The sequence below is a fragment of the Lactuca saligna genome, chromosome 5 (assembly GCF_052625555.1).
Source record: "Lactuca saligna cultivar CGN05327 chromosome 5, ASM5262555v1, whole genome shotgun sequence".
Classification (NCBI taxonomy): domain Eukaryota; kingdom Viridiplantae; phylum Streptophyta; class Magnoliopsida; order Asterales; family Asteraceae; genus Lactuca; species Lactuca saligna.
The window spans coordinates 29750001-29773478 of record NC_136421.1 but is presented as its reverse complement, the minus strand read 5'-3'; the positions used below and the strand labels follow the sequence as shown (position 1 = coordinate 29773478).

Here is a 23478-nt window from a genome sequence, read left to right as displayed (position 1 = left end):
TCTAAAGAATCATGAAAAATATCATCGCCCCGAATATGCAGAGAATCAACAACAAGCAGATTGAAGTTGTCCGAGTTGTTATCAAATTCAAATGGACTCGTCGAGTCCAATAGAGTGACCCGGCGAGTCTGGTTGTATTCCATCTTTTCTTGAGTGTTTTCTGAATCGACTCCTTCCAGTAGCTTTTCTAACTCCTCCAAGTTCTTTTTAACATCTCCATCCTCTCTAGAATGTAGCAGAAACTTGCTTGGGTCTTCTTTTTGCAAAAGTTCAAGTTCTTTTTGTAGTATCTCATCATCTAAATCGATAAATGAGATCTCTTCTCTCCCCTTCACTTCTTGCTTGACTTCTGGTATAGCTTTGAATACTGCTGACTCGTCTCCTACCCTTAATGTAAGTATAGACTCACATACATCAATTAAAGCACACACAGTGTTTAAAAATTGCCTCCCCAAAATAATTAGAACTTCGGGGTCTTCTTCCATATCTAGCACCACAAAGTCTACTGGGAAGATGAACTTGTCAACTTTAATGAGAAGATCCTCGCGAACTCCTCTTGGATGAATTGTCGTCTTGTCAGCCAAATGGATCTTCATGTTTACCGGTCTTGGCTCTGGTAAGTTCAGTTTCTTGAAGAAAGAAAGAGGCATCAGGTTGATGCTTGCACCGGAATCGGTCAACGCTTGAGTGACAAATGTGTTTCCAAATTTACACGGAATTTTGATACTTCCCGGATCGCCCTTCTTTTCGGGTAACTCGCTCAACATTATTTTTACGACTTCAGCCAAGTCTTTCCTAGCAGCAAAGAGACCTTTTAGTAAGTTGAAGTACTTGGGTGTTGTAAGCATCGTCTCTACAAATGGCACATTGACTTGGAGGTCTTTAACATGTTTCATAAAGGATTTATAAGCTTCCACTTTTTCCACAGGCATGGCTTTGATTGGGAATGGCAGAGGGGGATTGTATGGCTTTAAGTGGATGGCAGTTCTGTCTTGTACGCATGGACTCGTCGAGTCCATTTGAGGGACTCGGCGAGTCTGGTCGAGTTTAGCTGGAATCGACTCTTCTATCTTCTCTGTCTTTCTATTAGGGACCCTTTGTGCCTGTGTGAAATTTTTTTCACAGCTGGAAGTTACCATACTCACATTTTCCATTCTTGGATTATTCTCGATGTTACTTGGAAGTTGGCCCGGTCTTCTTTCATTCACTTGATGTGCAAGCTGTCCCAGCTATTTCTCAATGTTGAGAATGGATGCCTGCTGATTCCTTAACATATTTCTAGTCTCTTGCATTGCTACATCGTGATCATTGTGTCTTTTTTCGGAAGCGGTTATGAATCTAGGGAGCATTTCTTCAAAATTGGCCTTCTTTTCCATAATAGGCTCTTCATTTTGATAGAATCCCCTCTCCTTCTACTTGTATTTCTCCTCCTCAGCCTTTTTATATTCTTCGTATGGGATCCATTCCTTCTTCGGTTTCCTCCAATCTTCGTCATATCTATCGCCACTAGAGTAAAACACTTGAGCCTTCTTATTTCCATTTTCGTCTAGATCACAATCCTTAGTGAGGTGGGGCCCTCTACAATTTTCACATCCAACTCGAATAGCATGGATTGTTTGATCCATTTTGACATCCTTCTATCTAGACTATCGAGCTTAGCTATTACCGCCGCCATGCTATCATTCACCGAGTTCACTGCTCCCCGACTTACTTCATTTCTCGGATTGTGGTATTCTCTAGAATGCTTAGAGAATTCCTCAATTAACTCCTTGATTTCCAGAGGCGGCTTTCTGGTGAGCGGGCCTTGTGAATCGACCAATTGCCTTGTGGTGACATTGACTCCATCATAAAAAATGGAGACCTCTTGTTGGCTATTAAGGTCATGGTGTGGGCAATTTCTAATTAAACCTTTGTATCTTTCCCAAGCTTCATAAAGAGATTCACCGGGTTGTTGCTCGAAGTTGGCGATGGCTTTCTTCAACTTAGCTATCTTAGAAGGCAAGCAAACGTAGTCTATGAATTCCTCTTTCATCTTGGCCCATGTGGTGACCGATCCGGGAGGAAGTGACTTGAGTCAATCCTTCGCAGCACCTTTAAACGTGACTGGGAGCATGCGAAGTAGCTGGGTCTCGCGAGGCACATTTGGTACATTGAAGTAGTTAGCCACATCATTTACTTCATCCAAGTGCTTGTAGGCGTCTTCGTGATCTTTCCCATAAAAAGGAATCTCCTTAAGTTGAGCGAGAATATGGCCCTTTAGCTTGAAAGTAACGGTTGCGGGAATTGCGGGTTGCACAAGTCCCGGGCCGGTGTCATCACGCATCCTCTTATTCCATTCCCCCATGGGGATTTCATCGATATTAGCCATTACGGTAGCTAAATCATCTTCAAACTTGGATCCGTGCTCGTATGTGGGTTCGTCCTCTTCCTCGGTGTCTTTTTGAATTGGATCTTCGATTGTCAACGAGGCACTGGATGCTCCTGATTTGTTGCTCCTTTTCTTGCTGAAAACAGACTTGAGGTTTTTGAGTGGTGAGTTCTTTGAAGAAGCGGATTCTCCAACGGTTTTGCCTTTGCTCCTTCTTAGTGCGGTTTCCGGATCTTCGAGAGGGGGGGCCAGAGGTGTATAAGATCCTCGGGTCATGAAACAACTGCAAACAAAACAGAAAACGCGTAAAAAGCACAAAAAAATATAATAAAATTAAAGTTGATTCAGCGTCGTACTCGCCGAGTCTGCGCGAATGCACTCGGCGAGTCCAAGGTAAAATCATTTTTTTTAATGTACCACCTACTAAATTAAACAGTAATTAACTTTGTGTAAGATAAATCTCACACAAATGATCGATTGAATTAGAATTTAATGCTAATTTTAGAACCGTTCCCCGGCAACGGCGCCAAAAACTTGATGTGCGTAAACTCACATAGTTTTAGTCCTACTTTTAGTTGTAAAATAAACACACAAAGGCAGTGTACCTATCAATTGTGGAATAGTTCAAGCAAGTAGGGTATCGAACACAGGGAACGGCAAATTAAAAATAAAAACTAATTCTATCTAAATTAATTAATAAGTAGAGGGTTTTCTCTAGTTTTACAAGACTAGAAACTTACTAACTATTACTTAATCTAAAAACTAGAAAAACAAAGAATTAATTAGATTCAATAATACGAAGGAACTTCGGTTCGGGTATTATTCGGTTCGGTTCGGTTCCGGCCCGAAAAACCCAAATAACATGTGCAAGATGATTAAGGAGTCGAATAACCCGAATAACCCGGATATTTTGTAGTCGAATAACCCGAATAACACTTGTAGTCGAATAACCCGAATAACCCGAATATTTTCTATTACTTTTGAAGCTTATGATTTCATAAGTATATAACCCGAATAACCTGAATAACATGTACAAAATGATTTTGTAGTCGAATAACCCGAATATTTTGCAATATTTTTGTAGCTTATATAGATACCCGAAAACCGAATAAGCCTTATATAGATACCCAAAAACCGAATCGAATTGCTTATTCGGGTCTAATTCGGTTCGGTTCGGTTCGGTTCGGTTCTCGGTTCGGTTCGGGTTTTCGGCCCAATTTCTCATACCTACACTACACTAATCCTTAGCAAATAAACTAACTTAAACAGTGATCAGTTGTCTAGTTCAATTTAGTTCACTAGATTAATTATTCGGATTACTTTAGACTCACAATAGTTAATCAATTTGGTTTTAATTAACTTCTTGTTGATGGTCATCACACAAGCTTGCACATGAATTTACTTAATTTTCTTATTAATTCTAGTTTCATGTTCATTAGTCCTAGACATATAACAAAGTAGTCACAAGGTATATGAGGTTGATAATCAAACGATGTTCATACTATTTAATTACCTTCCTATTAACAGAAAATTAATTATCATTCACACACAAGGTTCTTTAGCAAGCTAAAATAACAAATAAATCACCAACATTGAATTAATCCTACCAATAATCAAACCATAGTCTCAATTTTGTATCCCTAAATAGAAGCTTGAGAGTTTTAGCTCATGATTGAAGTAAATAACAACACAAAAACGAATTATAATTGTCTAACCATAGTGGAAAACAAAAGATTAAGTATAATGATGAAATTTGCCTCAAATCTCCTTCAGGATTGAATTGTAGCTTCTATCTTTGTCTTCTAGGGTTTCTCTGGCCTCTGAATCGCAACTAATTACTTCAGAATTATCCCCGAAGTTTTTTTCCTCGATCTGAGAAGTTATCTATATATTTGCATATTGACTCGTCGAGTCAGGTGGTGACTCGTCGAGTCCATCTCACAATCTCCGTATGCGATAAGCATCTGGGTTCCCGAGTCATTATCCTCACTTGGACTCGCCGAGTAGTCGACCCTACTCGCTGAGTAGGTGCTATTTTTGGTGTTTTTCTTCTTTATCCAATTCCCGAGCTCCTAACCGCTTCTCCTGCTTCCTTTTGCTTCCGACCTTCATTTTTGGACTGAAAATACAATTCAAACACTTTTAAGTACCTTTTGTCCATGAAATGAAATAATTTAGCTAATTAATGAATAAAAATCTATACTTAATACAAACTAAATATGCACATATCAGTGCGTGTGTGTGCTCAGGTTGCTGGTGTGATTCCAATAGCTCTAACCACCGCCTTTAGTTGCCGTAGTGGTCGTCAGGGATGTTGCTGCCATCGTCACGCACAACCAAGTGGTGGTTGCATCCTTATCTGCAAGAACGGGCTTACTGTTGTCATTGCTACATGACTGGGGAACCAGAAGAAGCCACCGCCACCACCACCACCGTAGGGTGGAGGCTGCAATCTCAAGTTCGTTGTCGCCGCCGGGTGGGTGGTTGGTGTGTGATCTAATCTTAAAACGTGTGTTTCGTGTGTTTATTTAGTGTGTGTGTGTGTGTGTGTGTTTCATGAGTTCATTGTAAAATGTAACAAAGAAGAATAATGAATAGAAATCTCGAACCACCACCGTATGGTGGTGGCTGCCGCCACCGGCCGCCGTGTTGGGTGGCGGTGTGATTTGTCTCGTGGTGTTGATTCGTTTGGGGTGCTTGAAACCCTAATGGGCCCAAAGAAGCTCAAATGGGCCCAATGAAGCTTAATGGACCTAATAGAACTCTAATGGGCTTAATGATATTTTAGTGGGCTTAATAGACTTAATAAAGCCCTAATTGATCTAAAAGCCCAAAAAAATAATAAATGGGCTAGTATTTGGGTTGGAAACCCTAATTAGGGTTTGGAAAACCCTAATGTCATCAAAACCCTAATTTTGGGGAAATAATCGAGACACACGGGACTTGTTAATAACTTAGAATATTAAATAATAAGAATTAGCAGAAATTAATCTAAGCAATATTGGACTTAATGGATTAAGTCCTTAATGGGTTAAGTAGGAAACTTAACCCTAATCATCATTTTATATGAAACCCTAATTTCACTTGGGTTTATTGCTGGGTCTTTCTATTGGGCCTTGATGATTAGGTTATTAAATGGGCTATCTAAGATCAAGCAAATGGTCTAGAGTAATTTAATGGGCCTAGGGTAAGGCTTATGTAAGGGGCTTGGGCCCAATTTGTAAAATTGGGCCATAGTTTGGGCCTTAATGATTATATGATGTTGGGCCTTAGAATGAGACCATGTATAAGCCTAGGCCCAATTTGGAAAATTGGGCCATGTATTGGGCTTTGATTCCTAATTGACTTTGGGCCTACGGATTGGGCCTTGGGCTTGAATAAGCCAAGCTAGGGGTAATGTAGGAATTACCCAAAGAATGTACGTATGGTTATGTATTGGGACCCAATTATTAATTAGTAGTTATTTTGGTGTTGACAGTTCGAGAATCTGTCTGCCAGTAGCTGGGGTCGAGTTTGCGGGACTTCAGCAAGTGGGGGATTATGTCTTCTGGACTTCAGTAGTGTGAGGTGAGTTACCTTCCAGTAGAGGTGGGTCTACGGCCACAATGTCGGCCCACCATTAGGGTACGTATGTTAGATGATTGTCTTTGTGATATCATCTAGGTTTGCTACTACCTGATATGTTATATGCTAGCATGATATGTTATATGTGATAGTAGTAGCGTTCGGTTGTGAGGATCGAAGGGTAGTCAGACACCCCAGATATGTTTGCATGCTGGCTTGTTATGTTTTATGCGATTGAGGTAGTTGGAGGGGACCAGTCCCTGAGTTCGGTTGTTAGGACCGAAGGGTAGTTCAGGCATCCCAGATATGTCTGATAATATGTTTATGTTATGTTATATGTGATAGTAGTAGTAGGGGATGAAATAGGCCCCGAGGTTTGGTTGTTAGGACCGAAGGGTAGTCAGCACCCAAAATGGTTCGACATGGGTAGGTCAGCGCCCCAAAATGGCTTAACATGGGAAGGACAGCACCCCAGAATGGTCGCATGGGTAGGTCGGTACTCCAGAATGGTCGTACACATTACAAAATACACTTAAACATATATATACACACACATTCTATTTCATATACTTACGTCATACACATTACATACATACATAATGCGTACAATATGCAGAACTAGATTAGAATACTTCATGGAATGGAATAGAACATGTGGTGGAACGAAATCAAAATGTTGGTGGTGTTGTGGGGGTGTTGTCTGGTGCTATAGTAGTAAAACAATATGGCAGCTTTGGTGGTGGTGCTGACAACCCGAAATTAGAGTTCAACAAAAGCTTAATCAACAGAATCAAACACCCAAATCAATAGATAATCACTTAGATAGTCAGTGGACAGAAAAAAATCGGGAAAAAATCAGCGATGATGATGCTTCTGTCGCCGGTGATGGCAATCTTGTCTTCACCGGTGATAGAGGTTGCGTTGCCGGTGATTCTACTTTGTTATCAGTCGTTGACAATAGTTAGGTGAAAGAAACATATTACAAAAAGCAATGGAAAAGAGGGATATATATCTGATGACCTTTAGCGTCGATGCCTATTAGCGGAGACATTAGGGTTTTAGCAGTGACACCCTTACGAGAGAAAAAATAGCGCCTTTTTTTGGAGCATTAGCGGTGACAATGTCGCCGCCATTGACGTTGCCGCTAATACGTTGAGCGGACATCGTTTTCAGCCGTTTGATTAGGTTCAGATCAACAAGCACGGTTAACTAGATTGTTTTGACGCAAATCGTAGTTTTCTACTATTAGCGGCGATACACACTATTAGTGGCGACACATGTCACGTAACCCGCAAATTACGTATCGCCGCTAGTAGTGCGTGTCGCCGTTATAGCCCTTATTTCTTGTAGTGAGAGGGTTATAGGCCAAAACGTAGTAATAGACTCGTTTAATATGAGATGAGAAAGGGTCCAAAAGAGAAGAATAAACTGTGATGACATGGTGTGAAAGTATTACGTTATTGATGGAAATTAGGGTAGCGAATCCCACAATTTTAGGAGGGTGGCCGAGATAAAAATTCACCATGTTGTAAGAGGGGGAAGCATAAGAGTTTCTGGATATTAATAATATGATATGTAAAATTTTTATTGCATATATGTTACACTGTGTAACCGAACCGAACCGAACCGAATAAAGCAAATTGTATGAACCAAAAACCGAACCAAATAAGCAATACGGGTTCGGTTCGGTTCGGGTATTATTCGGTTCGGTTCGGTTCGGTTCCGGCCCGAAAAACCCAAATAAGATGTGCAAGATGATTAAGGAGTCGAATAACCCGAATAACCCGGATATTTTGTAGTCGAATAACCCGAATAACACTTGTAGTCGAATAACCCGAATAACCCGAATATTTTGTATTACTTTTGAAGCTTATGATTTCATAAGTATATAACCCGAATAACATGTACAAAATGATTTTGTAGTCGAATAACCCGAATATTTTGCAATATTTTTGTAGCTTATGATTTCATAACAAATATTTTAAAGAAACAAATTAAACACTAAATATTAAACATCCAAAAATCTATCTATAAGTATATAACCCGAATAACCCAAATAACATGTACAAGATGATTAAGGAGTCGAATAACCCGAATAACCCGAATAAATATTGTATTTTTTTATGACTTTTGTAGCTTATGATTTCATAACAATCTTTTTAAAGTAACAAATTAAACACTAAATCGACTCACGCAAGGCCGCAAGGGAAAAAAAGACTCTTCATATTCGGTTCGGTTTTTTGGACCGAATAACCCCTTATTCGGGTAACCCGGACCGAATAACCCGAAAACCGAATAAGCCTTATATAGATACCCGAAAACCAAATCGAATTGCTTATTCGGGTCTAATTCGGTTCGGATCGGTTCGGTTCTCGGTTCGGTTCGGGTTTTCGGCCCAATTTCTCATCCCTAGTTGCACAACGTGTTTTATGGGTTCAGTTGTGAAACACCAATCAACAAAAAATAAAAATTTTAATGGTTTTAATATAATGATTTTTAAAAATATTAAAAAATAATACATAAAGGGTTTTTTCTGACAATCATGTCGTGCTCGATTAGCGAGTCATGGGTCAACCTACCAATACCGGAACATGACTTATATAATAAACAAATTGATGGGTAAGAAAAACTTAACCCAAAACCATTTACCTTTCCGTTGAATTCATGTCGTGTGGCGGGACGTGTCAAGAATTGTCAACCCTATTTTATTTTATTTTTGTTAGTATTGAGTATTGACTCTTATTATATTGCTATATTTTTGTTATTCCCATTCAATCCGTTTAAAGCATAAGATATTCCACGTCTATCGATAAGAAGGATAAAAAGGCTAACTTTAATTTAAACAACTGCCGTAACATGGTAAAAGTATTAAATATCCAAAAAGACAAAAGCTAAAATAAAAAATATTATTAATTGTTTAAATAAATTAAGGTATTTCATATTTGTAAAGTACAAGAATAGAAAACATATTCGAGTAGCTTTTAACTTATAGTAGCATATATAAAAGAAAGAATTGGAGAGAGACATTGGATTTTTCTGGTCATGCTTTCAAACAACAATCATGATGATTCCTCCTCCTCCTCCTTCGTCTCCACATCTCCTCCCTCCCACACCACCACAGCCACTCTCCACCGCCATCATTACCCTATCACTCCCACTTTCTTCGCCATTCACCAACCCAAACAAAATCTCCATCATCACAAGTATATAATATGAATTTGAAGATGATATGAAGAAACCCTAGAAATCTTCACAGGTCTTCTCTCTCTCTCTCTCTCTCTCTCTCTCTCTCTCTCTCTCTCTCTCTCTCTCTCTCTCTCCCTGGGGAATCAAGCGACTTGGTCCGATTAATGTTTGCTAGATCAAACATCATGTGGTTTTCATGCTTATATATCCAGCTAGTTTCAGTTCTTGCCCATCTTTATCATGGGTGGTTTTTCTTCTTTGTTTGAAACCCTAATTATTAGGGTTTGAAGTATTTAGTTTAAAAAATGGAATTCAAAGTGGAAGAAAATGTTTGTATTATTATACATTTTAATGTTAAGGAACTGCTTGTCCAATTGGCTTTCCGATCCCCTCCTTCGGTCAATTACTAAGAGTATATCAATAGATCAACGACGAGATATTCACCATCTCCGATGCTGTTTCTTGATATCTCTATCTATGTAGGGAAAACAAAACATGGATAATTTAGTTTCTGCTACACTTGTTGTGAGGGTTGCTGGTTTTGTGAGCCGATATTTATTGGATTACAATATATATATGTTTTAATTAATAGATTTGATTAACGCAATAAATATAATTTTTTTTCTTGGTTTGAGAAAGAATATGTTCTGTTTGCTGGTCATCGTTAGAAATGAATTTGATTGTTGTTCTTGATACATTTTCACATTTCTATTTTGGATGACAAGGATTTGCTCCTCATGTGCTATGTCTCCAAACAACTCAATAAATCGTTATCTAGGTCCCTTAATAATCCAAGAAAGCATTCCATGCACATCAACTGAGATATATTCACTCTCTTGAAGAATACGCATGCTTATTCACAAGAAAATTAAATGTCTTTTTTTGGCTTAATTTAATCGAATTTTTTCTTAGTGATTATATTGGATTTCATTTGATTTTTTTTTTCATTTGATCCATTGAAAAAAATACTAATAAAAGGGAAAAAAAGTAACATTTATAGGTTAATTAAGATTTTTTTATTTGATCCTTCATTATTATTATTATTATTATTATTATTATTATTATTATTATTATTATTATTATTATTATTATTATTATTATTATTAGATTTGTTGTGTTATTATTATTATTATTATTATTATTATTATTATTATTATTATTATTATTATTATTATTATTATTTCATGAATGACCCATTTGGTTTGTGATAGTCTACATACTTGATTTCTAATTTTTATAACTCCGATCATTTCTATACAATGATTTTGTTGCAGTATTTTAAATACACTCTATACAAAGAATTGACTAACTTACCATCTAAAACTTTATATCGTTGCTTATATCTCTCATGTCCGACTATCAAACCCTTGTTAAATCTCGGTAACAATTATAAACAATAAATGCATCAGAAACAATAATAATCGTAGAGGGAAAGACGATTTACCGATTGAAGACTTGAAGACTTGAAGATGAATATATGCAACAACCCCCACCCCTAAATCAAGTTTGGTCTGCAAACTTTGGAAAAATATATCGTCGAAAACCTCTATCTTCTTAGAAATAATTATATAATGACCACTATAAACAAGGATGCTGGCAATAACTATATGATTTGGGATGACTTGTGCACCAACAGTTAGCGAGAAACATGTCAATTAACATTGTCTACTTAGAAAACTAATGGTAACAACATTCGTTTTTGCAATGAGAAAACAAAATTTGACATAATAAGTCAATATCCGGTTAGTGCGATTTAGTTAGTGCAAAATCCAATCCAACTTTCAAAAAACACAAGGACGATCCATGTCAAAAATTAAATTGTCGAACTAAAATTACACATAGATGTAAATAACACGGAGCAAAACTATAGTCTACTATAATAATAACTAGGAAAAGCATGTGTGTTGCATTGGTCATTCATTTTAGAAAAAAATAAACAACAGAAGAATATGATAGATGAAAATAACAAAGAATAAAGGAAAATTGGTTGAATTTAACAACCTTTTAGAAAACATGTGGCGCTAGTCTGAGTGTAAAAAAAATCCGGATTGATAATGGAAGATGGAAAAAGTATCAAAATAGAAGAATGTTGAAAAATGAGATTCTAAACTGTAGATAGATTAAATAAATTGAGCACATTTTAGAGAATGTAAAAAACATATGAGAAAAAGTCACAAATGAATCGTTTTAGAAAAATTAAAGGGCAAAAGAATATAGTAGACACAAATGACAAAGAATAAAGGAAATTGTTTGAATTTAATCTTTTTTTAGAAAACATGCGTCAAAAATCTAAATGTTAAAAATTTCTAATCACTTTTGGGAAAATATAAAAAATATGGGAGAAAAGTCAAAAATGAAGAAGGTTACTGTTCAAACAAAACATTGCAAATTATCAAAATTTAAGTGTGAAGAGTTTAAAGAAGTAAAAGTAAAAGTTTTGTGGAAAAAATGAAAAGAAATAGAAATAAAGTGGCAAAAATATTAATTGAAAAAGATTCACGTTAAAGCAAAAGTGTAAAGAAATAAAACTAAAATGATAAAAGTATGAATTAAAAAATGTTAAGGTAAAAATATGAAGAAATAAAAATAAAATGAAAAAAATATGAATCAGAAAAGTTACTATTACAAATGTTTTAATATATATATATATATATATATATATATATATATATATATATATATATATATATATATATATATATATATATATATATATATATATATCACTACAAGAAGATTGGGCAATAGCGGCGACACGCGTCGCCGCTAAAGGTTACGCATGTCGCCGCTAATACCTTTAGCGGCGACGGGTCGCTGCAAATACGTCGCCGGTATAGATTCGTCGCTAATACGCTCATTGTCGCCGCAAATACTTGGTGTCGCCGCTAATGCGTCCCGTCGCCGCTAATATGTTGTCGCCGCTAATATGACGCCGTCGCCACTATTACCGTCGCTGCTAATGCTCTTTTGATTTATTTTTATTTTTTTTGTTTATTTATTTCACATTGAATTTATAATCAATCCAAATCCAAATATTAATCTGATAATTTTATATAGAAATATTAATACATAAAATCAATCCAAAATGTTAATACATAAAATCAATCCAAAATATTAATACATATATATATATATATATATATATATATATATATATATATATATATATACCACATTTAGTATTGTTTCGAATTACAAAACGTTTCATTAAATCCTAAAATAACTACTCGTCCTCATCATCATCTTCATTATTTTGTGACGGCAATGAGCGAAACCACTCTTCCAATGCTGCAGAACAAGTCGGGTCCTGTAGTATTGTTTGCAGCATTTGCAACTATAAAATATATTAACAATATATCAGAATAACATTATAATTAATTATACCAATCCATTATAGCATTTACTAACAATTACCTGTGATTGTGGTTCTTGTTGTGTCATTGGTTGTTGCTGATCGTACATAGACACAACGGTAGGGGGTTTACGCCCAATGCCTCTGATATGTCCGCGTCGAACACCCAATATTCTTTCAAAACAATCTTTTATATCAGTTGGTGCTAGACCGTTTGCCTCAGAAGTAGACTGAGTTCGTTGGTTTATCTCTTGGAGTAAAGCATTCTGTATTTTTTAAAAACAATAAAAATCATAAAAATTAGATTACTAAATACCTTTGACAATATAAACACTTATATGAAAAATACAAATTAACCACTTACGTATTGTTGCTCTACTGCCGGACTATAAAATACCCCTTAGCGATTGGAATTAGCTTTACGAAAAGCTTCGATTCGACTGATATCCTATTTAACATTAAAATTTAGATTAGTTATACTTTAAATAAATATTTAAATATATCATAACTTACCTCTTTAAAACATGCATTGCTATATGAGCTCGACCCCCCTCTATTTACAACTACTTGTTTTGCACGACATTCCTTGTTTGACGCCGAACGCCTTAAAAATTCTGGCGTTTGAAAGTGTTTGACTGCCTTCGCCCAATTTTCATGTGACATTCCGTTAGGGGGGTTGTTTAATGCAGCTTGGATATCTGCAGGCCCCCCGATTTCCTTAAAATAAGCATGAGCTTTACTTTTTCGACCTCTGTAAACTTTTGCAAGACTTGAATCAATGCTCCGCAACAATTGAGCACGCTCCGGATCCATGTTAACCTTATCCAAATCAAATTTATTCTGCAAAACACAAAAAGTTTAGTTAATTAAATAACAATCACAACTAAAATTAAAATTGTATCCAAGTTACCTTTAGATGAACAACTGCTGCGTTCCTTAAAGCGGGGGAAACATTGTCCCAACCAGATACGTTGAAAGGGACATTGTTCCACAAATACCTCCCAATTTCATGGGTGAACCAATTACCACGCTTCCCGACAGGGGAATATGTGATCTCCCTGTCGAAATCCAAATCTATGGGCTTTCCCTTATTTGCCCTTATCAACTTTCCCAACTCAATATTTTTTGACATGCCTCTCCTTTTTTTAGGAAGCTCGGCTGCAAAAATACAATTAAACCTATTAATCATGATAACTTATTATAAAATAATAAAAATAGTTAATAAATATATCAGAATAAAACTCACCATCTTGTTCGTGCTGACCACGACCAAAGCCTCCTGGAGGTGGTGGATCCCCGGCTCCATCACCTCCGTGTCCAAGCCCCATAACATCGGCCATCATGGCCAAGAGTATTGCCCAAGTAAACCTCATCTGCAATATGAATAAAAGTTAGTTACCCTGCGAAATTGTAAGATATACAATATAGACAAACAACATAAATAAGACTTAAACAAACAATATGAATAAAAGTTAGTTACCCTGCGAAATTGTAAGATATACAATATAGACAAACAACATAAATAAGACTTAAACAAACAATATGAATTAAAGTTACATTTCAAATAAAGTTTCTATTACCAAAAAAAATTGATTTTTTAATCAGAATCTTGATCATATAATTCAATGTCCTCTTCATCCGTATCATAATCAGAATCGCCATCATCATAATCAGTCTCTTCATCGGAAACATTATCGAGTCTACCCGTTGGCGGAGGTACTTCAGTCTCGTCTTCATCATCATAATCAGCATTGTTTTGAGCTACATCAACATTGTTTTGAAAGTATTGTGAGAAGTCAATAAAAAGTCTAGCTCCAGATGAAGAGTTGTTTTGAACTATGTCAACATTTTCGGCCTCCACATTGTCGACATCTTGGACAGAGTCACTGTAAGCATTTTGGACACGAGGATTGTCGGATGGTAGATCCCAAATATTTCGATGATTAACATGCTCGACGATACAACGAGGGTTGTTGTTTTGGTTTCTTCGATGATTAACAGGCTGGCGGATGTAGAACACTTGTTTGGCTTGCGAAGCATATATGAGTTGATCATCTTGGTACGCTTCTTTTTCTGTGTCGATACTTATGAAATTATCATCAGGAATATCGCCTGTATCAAACCACTTGCACCGAAATATTACAGTCGAATAATCATATGGATATTGCAACTCCATAATCTCTTCTAACTGGCCATAATATTTCTCTCCATTCTCACCAACCGCTAGAACCCCAGAGTTTTGCGTTTTGCGTTGTGCATCACGACTAAGTACCATAAACCTAACACCATTGACTATGCACGCAGTGTAAGTATAAACATCCATTTGTGAACCCATTGAAAGGGCTGACAACTCTTTGTGGAATTCAGGAGAGTTTTCTTTTTCCAGCTGATAAACCTATTAAACATATGTTGATGTATTATGTATTCTTGATTCATTAAATTTATGAAAGATATTTGTTTGTTAATTATGATTACCTTTTCAAGAAACCAGCTGGGAAATTCGGTCTTTTCGTCACTTTCAGGATGTTCAGATTTGAATTTTCTATATATATATATATATATATATATATATATATATATATATATATATATATATATATATATTAAATTAATGAATGGAAAAAAGTAACAATAAATAATGAAAGATAATTAAAAGTAAGAACACTTACTCGATGTATTGTCTGACTTCTTGACAACTATTCAATATAAACCATTCAATATTACGTTTCTCTATTATATCAAGATGTTTGATTTGCGTTGCACTCGTCGGTCGACACTTGGACTCAAACATCCAAAACTTTGTTTTTTCAATGACAACGTCTTCGTTTCTTTCAAGGCGATTGACATCTCGAAGGTACATCGCACAAAATGTCAAAGCTTCTTCAGCAATATAACCTTCAGCTATACAACCTTCCGGCCTCGCCTTATTTCTGACATAGTTTTTTAGTTTTTTCATATACCTTTCAAACGGATACATCCATCTCATACATACTGGGCCTCCAGCAATCGCTTCATCTGGTAAATGCAAAACTAAATGAATCATAATGTCGAAAAACGCTGGCGGATAAATCAACTCTAACTTGCACAAGATTCTAATAACGTCTTCTTTTGCTTTCCTCATATCCTCCACCTTTAGTGTTCTGGAGCAAATTTGCTTGAAAAACATACAAAGATCTACAATTGGTGTAGAAGTTTCTTTATCCAATAGCGCTCTAACTCCAATCGGTATCAAACGTTGCATAAGAATGTGATAGTCATGAGATTTCAACCCAATAATGTTAGTATCATTATCTACCACTTTCTTACTAATGTTAGATCCAAACCCATCAGGAAATTTAACATCTCTTATAAATTGACAAAAGATTTTGCGGTCAGCTTTCTTGAATGAGTAGCTTGCATGTGGTCTAGTGAACTTGTTACCCTTTTTTTGCAACCATTGATCACGCCGGATATTCAGATTTTTCAAGTCCTCACGAGCATTTGATGTGTCTTTACTCTTATCATTCATCATCGAAGTACCCAAAAGACTCTCACCCACATTTTTCTCGACATGCATCAAATCTATGTTGTGTTTCAGTTGTAGAGAAGACCAATATTCGAGCTCGAAAAATATGCTACGTTTCGACCAGTTCAACTCGAATCCTTGCCGATCCATGTTTTCTTTGAGAGTGTTAGGATGTTTACCCGGTTTACGAAGTATTAGACGACCTAGTTGATCTTGTATGTCTTCATTAGTAAAGTGTCTCGGAGCGGGTCTTGTCTCTGGTTGCCCATTAAATTTCAAATTCATCCTTAATGGATCATCAGCATCTAAGAACCGACGATGACCGATATAAACGACTTTATTTACTGCACGGTACGAAGGAGTGTCTTCATTGCAAGTCGTGCATGCTCTATACCCTTGTCCGCTCCAGCCCGATAAACTACTACGAGCTGGAAAGTCGTTTATTGTCCATAACAACATAGCTTTCATCGTGAAGAATGTGTTTGTCGCTGCGTCTTTAATGCGTATGCCTGATTGCCATAAAAACTTAAGCTCTTCCACTAACTGCCTAAGGAAAACATCTATGTCCTTTCCAGGCGCTTTAGGGCCGGGAATCAACAAGGCCAACATGAATGATGACTCTTTCATACAAAGCCATGGTGGCAGATTGTAAGTGGTGAGTACAACAGGCCACGTACTATGCGGATTACACATGTTACCAAATGGATTAAAGCCATCAGCTGCCAGCCCTAATCGTACGTTGCGAGGTTCACTCGAGAAGTCAGGGAAATCTTCATCAAATTTTTGCCAAGACTCTCCATCAACGGGATGACGCATCACACCATCTTCTGATCTCCCAGTACTATGCCATATCATATTTTTGGAAGTGTATCGTGAACAATACAAACGGCGTAGTCTAGGGGCCACTGGAAAGTACCGTAACACCTTATGAGCCACTTTCTTGCCCTTGGTGTTTTTATCAATCCACCGACTCTCTTTACAAACGGGACAAACTTGCAATGACTTGTGTTCCTTCCAGAAGAGAAAACAATCATTTTTGCACACATGAATTGACTCGTACCCCAAACCTAACTTCTTCAGTTTCTTTTTTGCTAAATAATATGAACGGGGAACCTTGTTGCCCGGTGGAAATGCCGAATGCAACAACTCAAGGAGTTGATCAAATGAAGTATCAGTCCATTTGTTGTTGACCTTCATATGCATCAGCTTTGCTAAAAAATCAAGGAATGAAAACGAACAACCAGGATATAACTTGGTTTCGACTGCCTCTAACAACTCTTCAAAATCATCATCGACACCACTACCCCCTGTATTCGAGGTTCCTTCATCGAGGTTTATGTCATTTTCTCTCGACTCCCACATAACATCGTCAATAACATCAGCCATCTCGTTGCTTGGCGATACAACATCTACAACTGGAGGGATTAAAGGTTCACCGTGATATATCCATGTTTTGTATGATTGACTGAAACCATATATACGAACATGACGTCTCATTGCTTTCGGATTCATGAAGTAACGATTATCACATTTCTCACACGGACATCTGGTTTCACCTTTACAATCTAGATGTAACATGGATCTCTCGACAAAAGTGTCGAGCCCTAGCTGGAACTCGGGAGATTGACGATGTGGATTAGTAGTCCAGCTTTTATCAATAGACATGATGCAACTGAAACATAATTTAGTGTTTAAGGTTTACTTTATAGGAAACAAAAATCAAGTAGAGTATTTATAAAGTTGACGATTCAAAAAGTATTCAACTGAAACATAATTTAATTTTATTCTATTTAAATTAAAATCACAAGAAGTACGTTGCTATTAAGTTAGTTTTATAATTAATATAATTTGATTTTACAAATGTAACTTAATTTGATTCTAAAAGTAAATTAATTAGATTTTATAATTAATTTAATATTTTCTTTTTTGTTATTAGTTTAATTTATTTATTAAACTAATTTTATTTTATTTTAATATTAACATTAACTTGATTTTAAAACTACTTTAAGTTGATTTTACAATTAATTTATTATTTTTTAATGTTTTTTTTTAAATTAATTTAATTTTATTCTATTTAAATTAAAATCACAAGAAGTACGTTGCTATTAAGTTAGTTTTATAATTAATATAATTTGATTTTACAAATGTAACTTAATTTGATTCTAAAAGTAAATTAATTAGATTTTATAATTAATTTAATATTTTCTTTTTTGTTATTAGTTTAATTTATTTATTAAACTAATTTTATTTTATTTTAATATTAACATTAACTTGATTTTAAAACTACTTTAAGTTGATTTTACAATTAATTTATTATTTTTTAATGTTTTTTTTTAAATTAATTTAATTTTATTCTATTTAAATTAAAATCACAAGAAGTACGTTGCTATTAAGTTAGTTTTATAATTAATATAATTTGATTTTACAAATGTAACTTAATTTGATTCTAAAAGTAAATTAATTAGATTTTATAATTAATTTAATATTTTCTTTTTTGTTATTAGTTTAATTTATTTATTAAACTAATTTTATTTTATTTTAATATTAACATTAACTTGATTTTAAAACTACTTTAAGTTGATTTTACAATTAATTTATTATTTTTTAATGTTTTTTTTTAAATTAATTTAATTTTATTCTATTTAAATTAAAATCACAAGAAGTACGTTGCTATTAAGCTAATTTTATTTTATTTTAATATTAACACTAAAAGTATGTTCCTATTAGGTTGGCCAAACATTAAGTCACTAATAAATTAAACACTTTGAAACCATATACAATACATTACTAGAAGTAGGTTGCTATTAATAACCTAATTAAGCCAAATATATACATCCAATTTGCATATTTCAATTTCATCCAATTTCATATAATTAAGTCAAATGTATATATCCAATTTCATACAATTTGCATATTCCAATTTAATCCAATTTGCATATTCCAATTTCATACACTTAAGTCAAATGTATACATCTAATTTGCATATTCCAATTTCATACAAATATAAACATCTAACTTTCATTTTAAGGCAATGTGGTATAAACATAAATTTCAATCCAACAAATGTATATATTCATGTCATTTTTTTATACATCAATCTAATGTAAACATAAATATCAAAATATACACAAAATGCATAATTAAATTCCTACAAATCTGAAAAAAAAAATATTTCAACAAAACATATACAATCAAACAAAATATTTCACATTTTATTTCAACAAAATATATACAATCAAACAAAATATTTCACATTTTAGTTCAACAAAATATTCATGTCATTTTTTTATACATCAATATAATCTAAACATTTTATTTCAACAAAATATATACAATCAAACAAAATATATACAATCAAACAAAATATTTCACATTCCTATCAAAATACACACACAAACCAACAAAATATTTCAACAAAATATATACAATCAAACAAAATATTTCAACAAAACACACACAAACCAACAAAACACTCACATTTTATCATCTTAAGTAACACAAAAACAGAAAAATCATAGCAAAAAGATGAGAAATTCGACCTTGTGGAAGGAGGGGTAATTTCGGAATTTGCAAAAATATCACCGGTTTATGGCTGTCTTGGGGGAATGAGAGGCAAGCACCGGTCCAAGAAGCAATTCCAACTCCACAAACTAGTAAAAAACCGAGATATTGCAGAAAGAAGAAGAGGAGAACGAGAGAATTGAGGTAGAGAGAAAATGGCAGAAAGGGGACCTGTGAAGGGGGGTAATCTGCGTCAGGTATTAGCGGCGACGGGTATTAGCGGCGACATTAGGGCAACAGCGGCGACATAAGGGCATTAGCGGCGACATGTGGAGGGAAAAAATAACGCGCGTCTCCGCTTTACTCTACAGCCGTTAGATCAAATTGAAATCGGACGGATGGGGTCAAAACGACGCGGATCGCTAAATGGACGCATTAGCGGCGACGCCTATAGCGGCGACGCAGAGCAATAGCGGCGACACGTAACGCGTCATTTACGTGTCGCCGCTATTGCTCTGCGTCGCCGCTATAGGCGTCGCCGCTAATGCGTTTATTTCTTGTAGTGTATATATATATATATATATATATATATATATATATATATATATATATATATATATATATATATATATATATATATATATATATATATATATTGTTCATAATTTCAATGATTTTAAACTATAAAAGTTTTACATAGATTCAACTGGTAAACAAGCAACAAATTGTGTCACAACTCATTTTTAGATAGTAAAACTAATTCTTTTAAAAACATCTATAGATCTTGTAGTCATAACATGTGGTGTGTGCTCTGCAATCATTCCGAGCTCTTCCTATTGAAAACCAGAGTACCTGAAACATAAACTGAAAACCGTAAGCACAAAGCTTAGTGAGTTCCCCAAAATACCGTATAACTCACAACCACAGAATATCATGCAACATACATGTAGTTGCCATGGGCTTCCCACATGGTTTTTCCCTGGAATGTCACGGGCTCCTTCTATGGTATGATATCTGAGTGCCATAGGCTCCCCTCATGGTCTTTACAAGAAATGTCATGGGCTCCCCCCATGTCTGATATCCAAGTGCCATGAGCGCCTCCCATGGTCTTTCATGCAAGTATCACAGAGACAATTAGCAATCCTCATAAAAAGTAATAGGTTGACATTGGTGCCTTCGACCCACGGATATAGTGAGAAGACTCACCTCAAATAGCTAAAACCCACAGATACTCTCTGACTGCAGATCTGCTAACAATCCTGCGCTATCAATTGTTCAAATAACATCAAATTAATAATTGGATCGTGACTCGCCCTAAGAGTCCAAGCTAGGGTAAAAGACATTTTACCCTTCCCTATGTTTTGCCAAGGCGCAAGCCTAAACCAATAATCCAAAAGGGCCATTTTCCATATAAACATCTAGGGCCCAATTATGGCCTAATTTTCCAAATTGGGCCGCAACACCCCTTTATGGGCCTAACATCCAAAGGAGCCTAAAGGATATCAACCAGAAGCCCAAAAAGAATCTAATGGCCCAATAAGGCCCAAAGTACGAAAAACCAATAATGGCCCAAACATCAAAAGCCCAAAACACCCTTCTCAAGAGTACGCCCATCGTACTAAAGATGTACGCCCCGCGTACTCGACCATAAAGTGCAACGTACAAAAACCTGATGCACAAACTTCGCATTACGTTGAGCGTACTTCCTTGTACACCCAACGTACTAGTTAGGAGTCCAAAAACCTTTACTTTGCTATTAATGGGTTAAGTCAAGATGTCCAACACCTAGATCTCATCCCTAACCAAGGTCTTAACCAGTAAAGTTTCCAACTTTACTCACAACCACAACTTAATGGGGCTCAACACTAAAAGAATGGACTAAATAAAAGCTTAATATATGCATGGACCAAAACCTTTCATAATGTTTCCACTTTTATGACCAAGCGACCTTGGTGGGGCTTAGATCTAACCTCCACTACTTCTGGAGTAGATCAAAAGCTCACCTTTTCATCAAAGGACTTAACAATGCCAAAGAACACCATGAAAGAGATCCAAACACAAAGATTACCAAGGACTTAACAATAACAAAGAACCCCATGAAATAGATCCAAACACAAAGATTACTGCAATTAAAGAATGTCTAGATTAATGTATAGATGTATATGTTAATTTATATCGATGTATGATGCATGGATTGATGTGATTACATGACTTGACATGATGTGTGTGTATGTTTTGTTTCCATGCTTATGTTCTTGAGATTGACCCACTATACTGATGTTGACACTCGTTCTTGCTTGTTGTTGTGGCTTTGCATTGGTACAGGTAGCTTGATTATCACTGGTCTGGTGAGGTTGGGTTGTTACAAGTAGTTTTAGTCCTTTTAATAATAGTGATGATACCAGTTTGAGATTCCTTATGATGTTTCATTTAGGGGTCGTTTGATAGTTGCTGATTGGGTTAGAGCTGACTGAGTTAGAAGCTGACTGGGTTAGAAATGCTGACTGAATCCACATCTGACTGAATTTATGCTGTTTGATTATTTATCTGACTGATTGTGCTGAATGATAAAAATAACCATATTATCCTTATGTTGTCCTTTTGTGCTGGATAAAATAATTATAAAAATAAAAATTATCACATAATATCCAAAATAAACATATGTAATTTAAAATGCAAATACAAAGTGTAATAGAAAACCCAAAATACTCATTGTCATACATAATAAAAAAGTATATCATTTAACGTGAACCATTTGGAAGTAACTGATTAGCAATCTGGCCACGCAAAGTAGACATATACTCAACGGCTTCTGAACCCCATTCTATGCCTTGTATGTTTTGGCCCTCACTTCCTCCGCCTCCCACATTAGGAGTAACCATAGTGTTTTGTTCAAAGTTCGTAAATAGGTCATCTTGAATATCGTATTTCTTTATAAAATTATGGACCGCAACACATGCAATAACTATGTCTCTTTGCACTGGAAAAGGATAAGGAGCCATACGTTTTAAAATTGGAACTCTCATCTTCAATACACCATAAGCACGTTCAATGATATTTCTAAGTTGTGCATGAGCATGATTGAACCTTTCTTCCTTTGTTAAAGCTCTGTGTCTTCGAAAATCGGCTAACCAATACCTAGTATTGCGGTAAGGAGCCATAAATCCACGGGTGTTGGTGTATGCAGCATCACAAAGGTAATATTTATTTGTAGATTGGTGACAAATTAATCATAAAGATAATATAGATAATAAAATTTATAGAAAAATTACAAACCTGGTGGAGGGAATGGAAATCCAGAAGTCGGATTAAATGCAACTTCTTTCAAAACTTTAGAATCGTGTGCTACGCCCTCCCATCCAGCCCATACAAAGGTGAATATCATATCAAAATCACAAATTCCTATTACATTTTGATAACATTCACCTTTTCCTCTTCCCCTATAGCGAGTTTGTTCATCAACAGGCACAACTGCGTGTACAAGTGTTCCATCTAGTGCACCTAATGCTCCGGGAAATATGTTTTTTAGCCGTCTATGTCGTTCTGAGGGATTTCTTGGTGTATTAGAAGATGTTGGTACAATAATTTCTCTTGCAAAACACATCATTGCTTTTAGCACTTCATGAAAACATTGATGAATCGTTTGTATGAAGTGATAAAACCTTTCTTTAACAGCTCGAAAACGTTCATTATGTCCTATAACATGTAAAAATATTGCCATCTTCTCTTCAACGGTTATTGTCCTACTACGTTGCAACCAATTTCTTTGAGTAAAATGATTGCATAATAATACAAATGCATCTTGTGAAAGACGCATCATATCAAAACAGTATATAGGACATCCGTGTATCAAATCTTGTGTATATGCATGCCCGGTTTCTTCCGATTCCTTAGCTTTTATTCTTTCAATTCTTTTTTTTCTTTTTCGAACCAATATCAACCAATAGCATGAGAGTATAAGGAAACCTAAAAACTCACTTTCCTTATCCATATGTATCCTGT

General features: G+C 35.5%; 3 protein-coding genes and 1 non-coding gene across 4 annotated transcripts; 1 reads left to right on the top strand and 3 right to left on the bottom strand.

Moving 5' to 3' along the window:
• The first annotated feature begins 1877 nt into the window (after window positions 1-1877).
• Window positions 1878-1984, top strand: LOC144999118 (small nucleolar RNA R71). The gene has a single exon (XR_013660639.1). It is a non-coding gene; the product is annotated as a small nucleolar RNA R71 (small nucleolar RNA).
• Window positions 1985-12870: 10886 nt separating this feature from the next.
• LOC145045162 (uncharacterized) lies at window positions 12871-13810 on the bottom strand. The gene is made up of 4 exons (XM_078993505.1): window positions 13717-13810; window positions 13381-13628; window positions 12984-13310; window positions 12871-12918 (listed from the first exon to the last, which is right to left on the bottom strand). The coding sequence occupies exons 1-4, from the start codon at window positions 13808-13810 to the stop codon at window positions 12871-12873; spliced, it is 717 nt and encodes a 238-aa protein (XP_078849631.1).
• A 1325-nt stretch (window positions 13811-15135) lies between these two features.
• LOC145045161 (uncharacterized) lies at window positions 15136-17640 on the bottom strand. The gene has a single exon (XM_078993504.1). The coding sequence runs from the start codon at window positions 17638-17640 to the stop codon at window positions 15136-15138; it is 2505 nt and encodes an 834-aa protein (XP_078849630.1).
• Window positions 17641-22744: 5104 nt separating this feature from the next.
• Window positions 22745-23467, bottom strand: LOC145045160 (uncharacterized). The gene has a single exon (XM_078993503.1). It carries the CDS (start codon window positions 23465-23467, stop codon window positions 22745-22747), a length of 723 nt encoding a protein of 240 aa, XP_078849629.1.
• Between the last annotated feature and the right edge of the window lie 11 nt (window positions 23468-23478).

Coding starts and splice junctions, on each gene's coding strand:
- LOC145045162 (XM_078993505.1), bottom strand. CDS start 13,810: ATGGCCGATGTTATGGGGCTTGGACACGGAGGTGATGGAGCCGGGGAT. Junction 13,629..13,716: donor TGGTCAGCACGAACAAGATG/GTGAGTTTTATT, acceptor GTATTTTTGCAG/CCGAGCTTCCTAAAAAAAGG. Junction 12,919..12,983: donor GCAATGCATGTTTTAAAGAG/GTAAGTTATGAT, acceptor AATGTTAAATAG/GATATCAGTCGAATCGAAGC.
- LOC145045161 (XM_078993504.1), bottom strand. CDS start 17,640: ATGTCTATTGATAAAAGCTGGACTACTAATCCACATCGTCAATCTCCC.
- LOC145045160 (XM_078993503.1), bottom strand. CDS start 23,467: ATGGATAAGGAAAGTGAGTTTTTAGGTTTCCTTATACTCTCATGCTAT.